The sequence below is a fragment of the Falco punctatus genome (assembly GCF_963210335.1).
Source record: "Falco punctatus genome assembly, chromosome: 8".
NCBI lineage: Eukaryota > Metazoa > Chordata > Aves > Falconiformes > Falconidae > Falco > Falco punctatus.
Window position 1 is genome coordinate 18968586 of NC_137588.1, and position 13710 is coordinate 18982295.

The 13710-nt window shown below is 37.0% G+C and overlaps 1 protein-coding gene across 6 annotated transcripts in view; it reads left to right on the forward strand.

Moving 5' to 3' along the window:
- The window catches only part of LNPK (lunapark, ER junction formation factor), a 57637-nt gene that overhangs the window by 42491 nt on the left and 1436 nt on the right, over window positions 1-13710 (forward strand). For 2 of the 6 annotated variants that reach the window (XM_080400507.1, XM_080400506.1), the window contains exon 13: window positions 754-1708. In XM_080400507.1, coding sequence (XP_080256633.1) covers window positions 754-950 — 197 coding nt within the window. In that variant the 3' untranslated portion in view covers window positions 951-1708. Of the gene's footprint in view, window positions 1-753; window positions 1709-6621; window positions 8899-9573 lie in introns of those variants that run through there. The other 4 variants (XR_013930222.1, XR_013930223.1, XM_080400508.1 and 1 more) reach the window with 4 other exon arrangements.

A 13710-nucleotide genomic window follows, 5' to 3' on the forward strand; every position in this document is an offset into this window, starting at 1 on the left:
GTGTTCAGTTTTTCAGTGCTTATGTCTACTTCAAAATGTGACTGTCTCTTATTTCTTGTATGCTACTAAAATCCTGTTGTAAATTCTAGCTTCATCTCATTAGAGGTAGTACTTAGGATAACTATTTTTGATCTTCAAAATATGCCTATTATCAAAGAAACTACCATCCCAGATTGAGAGTAAAGATACTCCTCTGTATCCTTTCCAAGTTTCCTGTGGGAAGTCTGAGAATATGAAGTAACTAACTTTGGCTGTTTTGAAATGTTGAGAACTAGATTGTTCTAATTCTTTTTTTCTGGTTATCCGGCTCCTTGTGTTTAAAGTAGTTTCCGCCAAACAGAATGTTTGAGTGCTGTGTATGGGTTGAACTCTTACAGAAGAAGCTGTACAGTTGGTAGAACTTCCATTATCAATCATAAAGAAGCTGAATTACCATCATGTCCTATTTCTGATGCTCTCACATAATGAACAAGCTTAGAAAGGTTCTCTTGAAGGTGAACATATACAAATAATGCATAGTATTTTCATAATGGGATGTAAACTATTTTCTGTAGTATTTTCCTTTTTCTTAATTTTTACACGTTTTACTTATGACCATCTTGTTAGAAAAATAAAATAGCTTTCAGCAGTTGAGTGCTTCATGCAGTAACATGCAATGACAGATTGCAAAATGTTGGTACATTTGCTTTTTAAGAATGTTAGCTACCTCTTCACTTCTGGAAATGGGTGATTTTGTAATTTTTCTTCTCACAGAATCTGAAGAAGACATGGCCCAGATCATCGAGACAAATGAGACAGATGGTAAAGCTGCAAGTTCTGAACAGCTAAATGATAAGCTAGATGAAGAAGAAGAAAAAGAGGAAACAGAAAACATTTCAACAACTGAAGACTCTATTTCGGAACCTATATCAACTGAACAAAGTAAAGAATCTTTAATGAAAGCAGAATAAAATACTCCCAAGTGCCTTCTGTAGCTAGTTTTTAGCTTTGTTCATGCCTGTTGTTACTATTCAGGTGAGCTTTTTTTTAATGGTACAACTTAAAAACCTTGCTTGAGCTTAAACTGCCTCAACTGCCACAGTATGTCAATTATGTATAAAAGTAGGTATTGTAAATTAAGCATGTGTCTTTAAACACACAGAATGTATAGTTGGTTGAAGTCTAGCAGTTGTAGCCATTGTTCAGTTTGCATATTTAAAAATTTAAAAGTATAAGGTTTGCTAAGGGTGGCCTATAATTTGACATCTCTTTAGCTGTCATACATAAAGAACAGTTAACTGGCAGCAGCTGACCTAGTAAGTCTGGTCTAGTGAACTTAAGATACTTTTTAATGCTTCCCTATTAAATGAGTTGAGTACATTTTAAATACAGTTGTTTACAAGCTAAAGTGTCCTCTGACATTTGACTTAAGCATATAGAAGTGTCATTACAGTGGTGTTACTGTTTTTCATTGTCTAACTTTTTGACAGAATTCAGTTAAACGGCACTCAGATAAATGGCATCTCCTTTGGTATTTGCATTGCAGATAAACCAGAGGCACGTACATACAAAACTGTTTTGTGTTTACATAAAATATAGAAAGTCTCTGCACTTGATTGTACTTGAATACAAAGCACTATTTATACCTGTACAATAATGACAAGATATAAGTGAATTTTGTGCCTTTGTGTATTTTGTTAAAGGAAAATAAAGACATCTAGCAGCAGTACTTGCTTTGTGATTCCTAAAACCGAAGATAATTTCTGTTCTGCTGTATGCAGCTCTTCTGCAGTCACTTTTTAAGGTGTCAGATTCCTTCTGAACTTCCACAAGGAATGTGTCCATATGTAGCTAAGGTGGCTTTGCTGGCATAGAAATAGATCCCTGATCAGCAGGTGAAGTGCATGTGCATTTGCCAAAAGACTTTCCTAACTGTGCCTGTGTTGATAGTATTTGTTGTTACAATGAATATTTGCTGCTGGATTGCTGAAACTGTACTTTTTTTATTGTGTAGTTTTTTGAAGCTAAGGACACTTGTTACACATTTCATGTTAAACACAACAGTTGGGAACCTGGACTAGAATTTTTCTGGTGCCTGAAAGTGAGGTACCTAAATCAGATTTGATTTTTTTTAAGAAATAAATGCTGAACAAGTGTAGCTTGATTAATTTAGTAGTACTGCTAAAAATTGTGTGTCATGTTCTCTGTGTACCCTTGCTATATGGAAAGAAGGAGAAACTTCAAAACCATTTTTTTTCAATCCATAGTCTTGGTCCCAAAATAAACTGGTTTTACAGTATGAAGGCAGCAAAAAGCTAAATCTGAGTAGCTCAAAAGCCCTCTACAAGAAAAACATGTTTCTAATTGACCTTAGTATCCATGTCTTTATATGAGACACAGTAATTACGTGAACAGCAATGTTTAATTTTCTTTGCCAAACATACGTTTTATTTTCTGATTCTTTGGGGTTAGTTTAGAAGCTCAACTGTTACATCAGTCAGAATAAAGTTTATTCTGAATTTAGATGAACGAGGAAATCTTTTTCTGGTTCACTAACTAAATTGTAATTCATACTTTAATTAGTAGTCTTAACAGACAAAACGTAGCCATGTGATTAAAGGAGTACTTGTAGGTGTTTGGCTATATTTATATAAATAATTAGTAAAAACATCTTGTAGATGACTGTCTTTAGTTGGGAATACAAAGAAAATGGTACCTTTCCAAATGTCTTATACTGTAGGACAAGTACTGGGTATGAAGTGATAGGGGAATGCATTCCTTAATATTTTAAGAGAACGTATTTTATATTTCAGAACTTCAAAAATGAAATAATTTTGCCTGAAAGGTGCCAAAGCTTAGGCAGTGTTTTGTAAGGCTTTCAGATGTTTATCTCTACATTGCATTTTGTACCTCACTAATTTATCCGTTCCAAGGCTAGAATTATCACAGAATACTTTACTAATTCAGTACAATAAGTTGCTGGATATGCTTACATTATAAGCACTAAACCCAAGTATAATTTGATGTTATGATCCCTCATATGGGATATGAATATGTGAATTGCTGTCATTTTGGAAGTCAAGATTACTCTAGGCCCATGTATTACTTCCTTTTAAAAATTTATATTTTAAGTGCCAGGCTTTTTGTAATTTTAGGTCCTTCCCATGACAATCAACCACTGAGCTGTAATGCATATAATATCTATTGAACTGATTGAGAAAATAATCTGTTGATATTGGAGCTATATATGAGTGTTTTTTCATTAGCCTGGAAGATGTCCATCTTCAGATGTCCCGCTTTTGTCAAGGAAACTGATGCTTCTTAGGTGGTTAGGCATCTAAATTTTTTTGAAAAGGGAGACTCAGTGTTTGGTATGGGGTGGGGAGTTGTTTCTCCCAATATTCTCAAATGTGACGTTAGCAACATGCCACAGGAATGATTAATATTTTCTGTTTAATATGAATTTTAGAGGAGGGGAGGAATAAATGAGTTTTAAGCACATGGCAGAGTGTTCCTGAAAGACTTAATACTAAAAAGTGTTCAAGCAGTTGTTCCCATTAATTACTTCAGAAGGCTTAAAAATGCTAAGGATGCCCTGGTATTTTGGTAGAGAAAGATCTATCTTTAACTTCCTAATTTTTCCAAGTTTTAAAGCAACTATAGTAAATGAGGGTAGAGGGTTAATTAATCTGTAAATTAATTCAGGCTCAGGGAGATACATATGACAGTAATAGACTCTGGGCTTTCCTCAATTTACAGTAAGCATTCACTGTTACTCCTGCCAAGTATGTGTGCCCCTGTCCTGATTTGCATGTGAGAAGAGGATTCTGTTTCTGCAGCAGTTGCTTCTTGATTTCTGTCTACTGGAAGTGTGGCTATAGTCAAAGATACCTGTTCCAACAGGAATTGAATCAAAAATCAAAAAATACCTGTCAGTGAGCAGCACTAGCCACAGTCAGTCCTGTCTTTGTAACACCAAAAAGTACATAGAGCAAAAAGGTACAGCAGTTGTCAGTGATATTTAATCCAATTGCAGACCAACACTCAAAAGATGAGATGGAAGAAAGTAGGGGGCAGAAAAAAACCCCAAATACTATAGTTCCATGTTTTGTTGTCTTCTAACTTCCTAGTATATACTTGAATCTTAATTTTTTTCCCAAAGTACTTAAGCCTGCTCCTGTGAAAAATCTCACTTCTGAGGGATGTTATGCAAGTCCCCTTTTTTCTTTGTGGCCTGGATAAAAAGCAAAATTGAGCGGGGTAGTAAAGAAATACTTGGCAAACTTGTGGTGCCATGTTTTTATTGCTTCTGAAATATTGTAATTGCAGAGATCTCCTTCTATTCAAATGCAGTTTATGTATTAGAGAGGAATTATCTGGGCTGTGTGAAATCTGCCACAAAAGACAAATGAGTGTTCTAGTTAAAAATAAATTAAAATGAGTCAGTTGGTCAAATTTAAGTGTTACTAAGCCTGCAGAACAGGGAAATGAGGGAATGTTGCTTCAAATTCTAATACTTATTCTAAAGAATACCACCATTACCCTTAGACATTTTGACAGAAATAGATAATTTAGTGTAGTCCTAGCATGAAGATGGTTTGCCTCAAAGCTGTTCAGCCCACACACAGGAAAAGCAGAAGCTCACAAGGAAGGGTGAACAAAGCTAATGTGGAAACTGACAACTTACGGACTGGTCTGGAGGTTATCAAAAGCACGTAACTAGGGGTGTGTATGTTGGCCTTGAAGTTGGTTGAACCCCACATGGTGCATGAGTAGAAACTAATGGATTTAAAGAAAAGAGTGACGGGGGTAGGGAGAGTGGTTTTGTTGTCAGAACAAGGTCTTAAGAGAGAAAGAAAAGAGCTTGAAAAGATTTTCCAGAAAATGTTGCAGGGTTTGGCTACGTTGTTTGTATTAGGGATATGTCTTCCATATATTCTCCTATATACTACAAAGATACATGAGGCTCACTACACCAGAGATCTGGGCAGGTTTGCATTTATCTATTCGAGAAAGCAATTAAAACATGAGATGCTGAGATCTGAGGCATGGAGGATGAATGCAAACCTGTGACTGTCCAGTGTATAGGAGACTGTATAGAAGACATATCCCTAATACAAGCCAATTTTAAAAAAGGCTACAAATACAAGTGCATAAATGCTAGGAGGAAAGTACATTTTGCATGAATAAACGCATTCAATTTCAATGGAAGTTTGAAAGTTTGTAATAATTTAGACAGCCTTACAGGAGGCATTAGGTTTAAAATGGAGTTTGAGGGCCAGTAGGAGATGACGCTGTCACCAATGGCTTTCTAATGGTGTGTGCCTTTCCTGTTTTCACTTAATGTATTAAATGACAGGTTCTGTGTGATAGTTTGTGGAAGAGATTTTTGGTTGTTGTCAGAAAGCTCTGATTTGCTTAAAAGAAAGTGTTTGTGAAACTTAATTACTGATCTGTGGCAAAGCTCCTCTCTTCTAGGTTTGGTCAAGTTTGTGGAGGGTGATGAAGGTGAGGAATTACAACCTGACTCTTTTAATGCTAATGTTTCTGGGGAGCTGATTAGCATTGGGCTGGTGGCGTAGTGCATAGTAATGCACCAAAGCTGTCAGAGGACAAACTGTAAACTTCCATCAGAAATGTGCTGTAGTTGAGATTGTATCTGGTAGTATGAAATTAAATGTACTTCATGCTCTGGATTCTGGCTCTTTAGAGGAAAAGGATGGCATCCTGAGTAGTTGGGAATTTATTAGCGCTTGGTCTTTACTAGGGGTTTGTTTACACAGCAAATAGAATAAGTTAAAATAGTGTTTAGCAATAGGAACTACTGCCCTTCAGCATTAAAAAAAAAAAAAAAAAAAAGTCCCTTAAGATCCTGAGTCACAAGGAATTTGACTTCTTTTCACCATTGCTTTTGATTTGTGAACCTCTCTGGGGTCCTGTCAGGTCATATTCAATCTTTTCTCTGCAAGAATAAGACCTAGAGAGGTGTATGATGGGCAGGATAGAGAGAAGGGTTTTAAAATGAAATGTATTGATTATACAATAATTTGCTCCCAAACCATGGGGTTTTGAGATTAAAGCAAACACTTCTAAGATTCTTGATAGATTATCTAACTTGGCAACAGTGCAAAATCTCAAGCACTGAATCATAACGTAACCCTTTCAAGGTTGCATAAAATCAATTTGATCATGACTTAATTTTTGCTTAGAGGGGGGAGGGTCCTGACTGATTCTCTTAATACTAGTTATCTTTCTCGCTGTAGTCGCTGTGGGAATAAACCTGCTTCAGGGCTGCCTCTGTATGTACCTGGCATAGTACTGCTAGGATTCTCAGTGAACAATTACTAATGTTTTTCAGGAGAGCTTCATAGGCCTTTGCCACTGTGAAATCATGTATTCTCCTTTTATTGTGTGACAAAAATAATTTGCAAAAGGGAGATTGTAACTGCCAGAGAGAAATACATGCAGCAAAATCCTGAAATAATCAGATATAGGAGAAAACAAGGGGTGCAGATACTGGAGATCTGGCAATTTTGGGTGTTCAATTTGTAAATTCAAATTCATCTCTAAATTTATAACTTATATTGAAATAATAATTCTTTCTCTCTTTCTCTCTCCATTTTGCTGCCTAAATGAAAATAGAGATGCTGGATTTGTAGAAAACTCAAGCTACAAAGACCTTCCAGCTCTCCTGAAATGGTCTGCCCTCTAATTCTTTGCATCACTTCTGCTCAGCTGGTGAAACTTAATTTTGACTTGTTCAGCACAAAGAAAAATATTTTACAAAAACACCAAGAAAATTCCTTTTGAGAAAACTATTATAAATGATGTTTTGGAAGAAATGTGGAAGTTGGTATTTCTTAAGGAACATTTGAACTTGTGGTTTTTGTATATTGAGCTTTTATTATGCAGCAGATCCTGTATATTTATAGTTTGAAATTCTTATTGTTGTAATAGCCTTGTTGTGTGTTTATGTACTATAGTGTCTTTAATCAGAAGTATCATTTTAATCCTAGCTGTGGCCTTAACCAGTAGTTGCATCGCCTGCCGTTGAAACTCCATTAAAATCAGTGGCAAAGGCATGAATTAGTATGTGAATTCTTAAGGTCTAGTAGACTTCATGAAATGTCTGTCTTCACTTTTCTGCTTGTAACTGAGGAAATATTTAAACTTGTGCTCCCCTTCTGAGATGTATTATTTTACCAAATGAAGCAAATTCTAAAGAAATTAAATTATATAGCTTGTTTGAATATATGCAGCCTTTGCTGTGTATGTAACTTTCTGAGGAAAAAACTGATTTTGAAAAAACTATTTAATATTCTTCTGATCTGGGTTATGATAATGGCTGGGATAAGAGTCAGGTTGTTCTTTGTATAGTAGTGATCTATGGTTTTGAGGTGATAATTCTGTTTAGTAGTTCATTCTGTGCTGGCTGTACTCAATCAACTTGGATTTCATAGATTTTTTTTTTTTTGTTTTGTTTTGTTAAGCACCTGATGTGTTACCAAAACAAGGATGAGGGTGTCCCCCCGCCTCCCCAGCTGGACTGGCATATGTAGGAAAGGGAAGTTTTTCAAGGTTGAGCAGGTTCTGATAAGACCCATTTATCTGTGCTACAACCAATTGTGAGAACTCCTGGCTCATGGCATGGACAGCCAGCTGCCCACCCTCAAAGGTCAGGCTGGCATTTGACTGCAAAATTTGGTGTGTGCACTGAAGTAGAGGCATGGAAAACCTGCCTGGACTCAGTATAAAAAAAATTGTTTGGCAGTTTCAGAGGGAACTGGAGTTGTGAAGATGCTGACTTTGGTTTGTGATTCCATAGACATTTCAGGGTGGGTATTACAGGCTTTATTGTATCTAAATGGTGATTTATGTCCTTATTCCTGCATTATTGTCCACAAGGTACTGCCCTGTGTCACAGGCCTGTATTACCTAATTTTTTCAGACTGTTTCATTTTCATTAGTACAGCTGCTTTAGCTTGTGATCAGTGTACTGCACCTCATTGATAATCTAAGAGGGTATTAGACGTGCAGAAGTGACACCTAACCCTGTCAGTCTGGCTTGATTGACCCCTCAGCTTCCGAAACATGGGTTCATTTTTTTTAAAACCCAAGTTAGCCCGACTTTCATTTTCAGACACATTCTGGGCAGTTTAAAGGTTGGTCGGAATTGAATATTGCTCTTTCAAATTTGGTAATGTATGAGTACAGAACTGTGACCTTTGATACGTAGTAATACATCAACATGACATGAGCAGTAAGTGCAGCAATTACCTTTACTACACTTGAGATTGTGTTTTAGTTCTCATCTTGTAAGCAATTATTTCAGGAAAAAAAGGATGCCTCTAAGTTAAATATATTTTGCAAATAGTGTAAATGCAGAAATTAATCTTTGGGGACTTTTTGATTTACAGGTGAATGTTTTCAAATGAATCTTGGCTTTTAAATTAATGTTGGTTTAGTGATAGAAAGGAGTCTTGTGCCATTGGCTTCTTTCACAATACTTTTTTCTGGGAGAGTTTCTTTAACCCTTTTGGTTGTGTTCTAATGTAATCTGAGTTTCATATTTTGATTTATGGCTAAAGCTGTATCCTGCAGGCAGTTGACATGTCACTGTGTATGTGTTGCTCCCATGATAATACCCTTAAGAGTTGGTTACGTGCATGATGATAATGCAAGTTTACATGCTTTTAAGTGCCTTTCAGAACACATGAAAGCATCTCAGACCTGCACCACATACTGATTTAAAAGGCTGTTTTAGCTTCTCCAGAAATGTTTCATCTTTTTCTTAAGCAGATCAAGATGCATTTGGTTTAGTTTCCAGGTCTTTTTTTTTCTTTTCCTCTCACCTGTTATAAATTATTTGGATAATGATAGTGCACAATCGCTGCCTGGTAGGTGCTATAAAAATACAAATCAATACTCCTTGCCAAAGACCATAAAGCCTTGAGAGAGGACTGATAGCAGTTGCAGTTTCTGTTCTGTGGACTGAAAATCAGAATAAAATTACTGTGTCTTTCTGAGCAAGGAACTGAGTAACCATTAAATGGTGACTTTCTCCCAATGCTGTCTGTCATGACCAAAACTTGAAGGAATAACTTGAAGTAGAACTTCTTGTTCTTCTAAAATACCTGCTTCCTCAGCAGGCCCAGCACTAAGCAGTGTCAGTGTGCTGGAGATAGGCACTGAACTTAATTCAGGAGCTGGGAAAATGCTTATTTTGTGCTATATTGAGGTGGAATTGTTTTCTTTTATTTATACATTCTGGAATGGTTTTCTTTTAAGCTGTCAAAAATCTGAACCCCTAGTCCACAGTTCGTTTTGGCCATACTGGGACGCTGGCACAGGTGGCAGCTGCCCCAGGTGGCTGCTGTGGGATGGGGACTGAGTGGAGCCTGTCGCTCCTGTGAGCTCCTGTGAGAAGGGTGAGTGCTTTCCCTGGAGCGGCTTTCTCTTTCGAACTCGTGGCTGTGCAGATTGCTCCCTTGTACATACACACTAGTTTTAGACTGATAATAAACTTAAAAACTTTTCTATCATGAGTTTCATGGAAGGGGGTCTCTAACAGAATTTCTCACTTTTTTTTTCTAGTAACAGAAAATTCTTGACTCTCTGTGGTGGTATTTGATGTCTGGGAGGAAAAGCAGATGAAATACATTAGATCATCGCATAAATTACTCCTAATCACGCTCTTGGCTATACAAACTATTTTGCAAAGCCACAAGGAAGGTGCTGCCTGGGAAACTGTGTGAACAAGAAACACGACAGAAACACGTTGCTTTCAACCTGTACCGTGTAAGGGCACTTGGGCCCTTAACTCCTTCAAAATAATAAAAAAACCCCAACAGTCAAGCTTTTTTGTATACTTTCATTAAATTTTAAATGTTAATAGTACTAACTTATTTTGGACACCCCCCCCCCCCCCCCCCCCGCCTACTTCTGTGCAGTGTTTTCCATTAAAAAGTGTAAATAGTGTGTATGTGGGTATCTTGAATCTATGCTGCAGACTTCGCTGATGCAGATGGTTACAACAGCTTGGTGTGGAAGTTTGTTTTTCCACTGAGGTTTCGTGTTTGTAGGAAGTTCCTTATAGTGAAAGGATGCCCTTGTGCTGGTGGGTGACTCCATTGTAGAGAAGTGCATTTGTTACTTGGCTGCAAGTAATGAGCAAAACAATGGCAACTGCCATGTCATTGCATGTCAATATTTGATGATTGTTTGCTCATGCTGAATTTATTACTTCTGGTAACAACTTAGGCATCTTTAGTTCTCTGTATTGTGTATTATTAACCATTTTTTAAAGAACTGACAACACTGGTGTTCCCCAGCAGTAGAATCCCTTTTATAATACTTGGAAATATTTCCTTTTTCTCATATTTTACAGAAGGGAGTGAAGGTAATATTTTTTCCCCACCATTCCTACTACCGCAATGTGACTAGAAGTATTTATTTTTCAAAAATGCTAGGGTTTTTTATTGTTTCAGCTATTTGACCATGTCAGTGTGTTGCTGGGGCTTTTTTAAAGAGAGAGTGAATGACAGCCTGGTTGCGGAATGTATTTTCTTTATAAGGCTTATCTTAAAACTTACTGGTTTGCAGTGGTGAAATCCCCTTGGGAGGAGTTTGTTGGATTACTGAACAAATGGTGGGCAGCTGACGTGTAATGGAAAGTACTCGACTAAGATTGTGTGCAACTTATTGTGAATACTCCTGATACATTATAATAAGGTGTTATGTTCATCTAGTCATGAATTCTGATCTATTTGATTTTAGAATCTCAGACTGTGTTACAAGTAAGTGTAATGATTCTGAGAGCTGGAATATTGTTAGCCATTGTGAACACTACTGCAGGAGTCTCTGGATGTATAATGTGATAGATGCAATTTTGTTTGAATTTTTTTTCCAAGGCCAATTTAATTTTGATTTATTTGCCTCATTAACCCAAGGATTCAGAAAATTGAATGCCACCTGAGTGAGGTATTATTAACACTAGTGAAATATCTTCAGAATTGCTCCGTGCTTATAAATTGGTCTTTTGAAAGCATTTTAAAGGCATAATGATACTGTAGTGAAAATGTACAGCATCGTTTAAAAATTGCAAAATGCTTATTTGATTTCTGAAATAAGACTGGTCACCTGACTTAAATATATACTGATCTATTATTTATGCTTTGAAAATAGAGCTGATAAAAAGCATAAGTGTTCTTGATACTATATTTTGTCATATCTAGCTAAAAAGATTGAAATCCAGAGAAACAATTTTCTGAAGAAATGAAATAGTATGCCCTCCTGAACCCCTGGGGAAAATAGCCTCTCTGTTCGCTGAGAATATGAAGCAGTAAAACAGTATAAGTAAAACAGACAGCTCGTGTCACATTCCTATTTGTACAGTCTGGAATGATGTTTTAAAAATATTTTCTAGTTATTTTTGATAAATAAATGGTGCAAATAACATCTGCAAACCAACCCTGCTGATGTAAGATTTTTCAGATCAGATTTGTTTGTCAGTGAAAGTTCAGAAAATTGCTTTGCAAAACTAAAGTTGTATAACTCCCAAAAATATGCATAACAGATGTACAAGTATGTATCTTGCTCTCCTTTTGCCTTCCCTCAAAGAAACCAATGCTGATTCTCCATTATCTTTGCTTCTGAGCTCAGAAGGTAGCTGGACAAAATTATCAAATATCAAAAAGCTGAGCTGCTAAACACAGATGTGTTTATAAGGTGTTAAATAGCTGAGCACTTGACATTGGTAGCAGGGTGCCCAGCTACCCTTTACGAACGGTGTATCCTGACTAAAGCCTTGAGATTTTCCCCCTGAGCCATTCATTAGTGCCCCACTGAAAACCAAGCTTATGGTTATAAGGGCCTTCCACAGGTGGTGCACATTTGGTCAGGGGGTATAAAGGATGTGAGTGTGTTGCCTGTCTGTTGCTTTCTGCAGGTTCTTCCAAAGGCTGGCACGCTTGAGGATGAGGAGAAGTTTCTCAGAGTCCTTTGGCTTTCAGAAGCGCGCCCTTCAGCGCAAGGATGCTGATGCCACTCTAATTTCCTTCACTGATGCAAAAGCTGAGATGGAAAAAAAAATCCCTGGGCAGCAGGGTTGAAAAATCCAATGTCATGGCTCTACAAACACCCCGTTGCCCAAGACTGGCCAAGGAAGTGTGTGTCTGTACCTCTCCGAAAACATCACTTGTTGAGGGAGTGGGCTTTGGGCTACATTTGGGGGCTGTATGCCTTCAAGGCCGCCTTGTTATGCTTTGGACTTCTGTTCTCTACAGAGTTGGTTAAAGCCAGCTTTAATGATATTTTTGTAAAGATTCTCGGTCAGTGGACTCTTATCTCAGGCTAAATTCTGTGATACATCCACAGAATACAAGATGCATGCATTTTGTAAACATGTATGTATTTAATAAGGACCAAAATAAACTTTTGTTTTTATTTTACAGCATTTACAAAAATAATCATTTAAACTCTTCCCTCTCAGCTTATGCTGCACTGGAATATTACCGGGTGTTTTATTGTAATACCTGAACAAAAAATAGGGTGTACTAGATTAATAACATTTAATAGAGTGGATCTCTCTTCATTGAATGAAAAACGTCTTGGGTAGGGAGTTTTTGTCAAGGTCAGGGCTAGAATTCTAGAAAGGTTAATTTTTGTGTTATTATATGTGTTCAATGTCATAAATAGTGGTGGTGATAATCGTGGTGAGATCATGACACTGTTCAAATAATCTGAATGGATACTTCTGTACAGCAAATATAAGAAGGAATGGACACGGTAATATTAAAGTCCTAAAAAATTTAAGCATTACTAATCCACCCAAGATTCATTTCAGGTTTCTCTTTGGAATAAAGGCTCAAGTGCTTCAGTACAACATGATTTGTCTACCAGTAGTTTTTCATCTATTAATGACAAGCACGTTATGTATAGCCATGAAGGGACATCACCATGATTTTATCGAACTTGACTTGATTGCATCATTTATTTCCTCAGAAATCTTTTTCTGTTACGATGCTTGTCCAGGTAATTATGAATTGAATTACTTGTTTAGTGTTTTTGATATAACAGTTAATGGTTTCTTTAATACTTCGTTAAAAGTTCCTTGGCCATAGGCAATGGGTGTCATTTTTCCATGTGAGGTAGAAGGCCAGGAGATCTTGGAGAGAGAAGAGGCACTGTTCAGTTGTTTGCTTGCTGTCTTCTGTCTTCTGAAAGTATGCTAGGACTGCAAGGTAACAATTTTTAATTTTTACTTGCTGGAGTTCCAAGGAATGCCTCCAGAGAACTTAATTGAATGATTCTGTTTTTACCGAATGAAAAAGATACTGGGGGTGTGAGGACGTGACACACAGACAGGAAGAAAAGAACAAGGCACTGAAATAACCCCAACCAGTCTTTGGGCTGCTTCCTCCCAGGCAGGGGGATCATAGCAAATAGGGATGTCTGTGGTTCTCCTGGAAGCACTTCATGCTGGGGCAGACTGTCCTCTGGGATTTGAACTGACTGCTGCAGGACATGTCACTCTTCTATACAGGCAGGAGCTTGGCCATACTTGATAGTCAAGTTCCAGTTATAATTATAAGAGGTAATAAGATATCTCTAAGAAGATATTATACTAGAAAGGTGATATGCCCTCTTAGAAGCAATAGAAGTATTAACTCTGTAGCCAAAACCACTACTGAGACTTGAATAATTTATTCAAGTGTCTATCAATAGTATTTA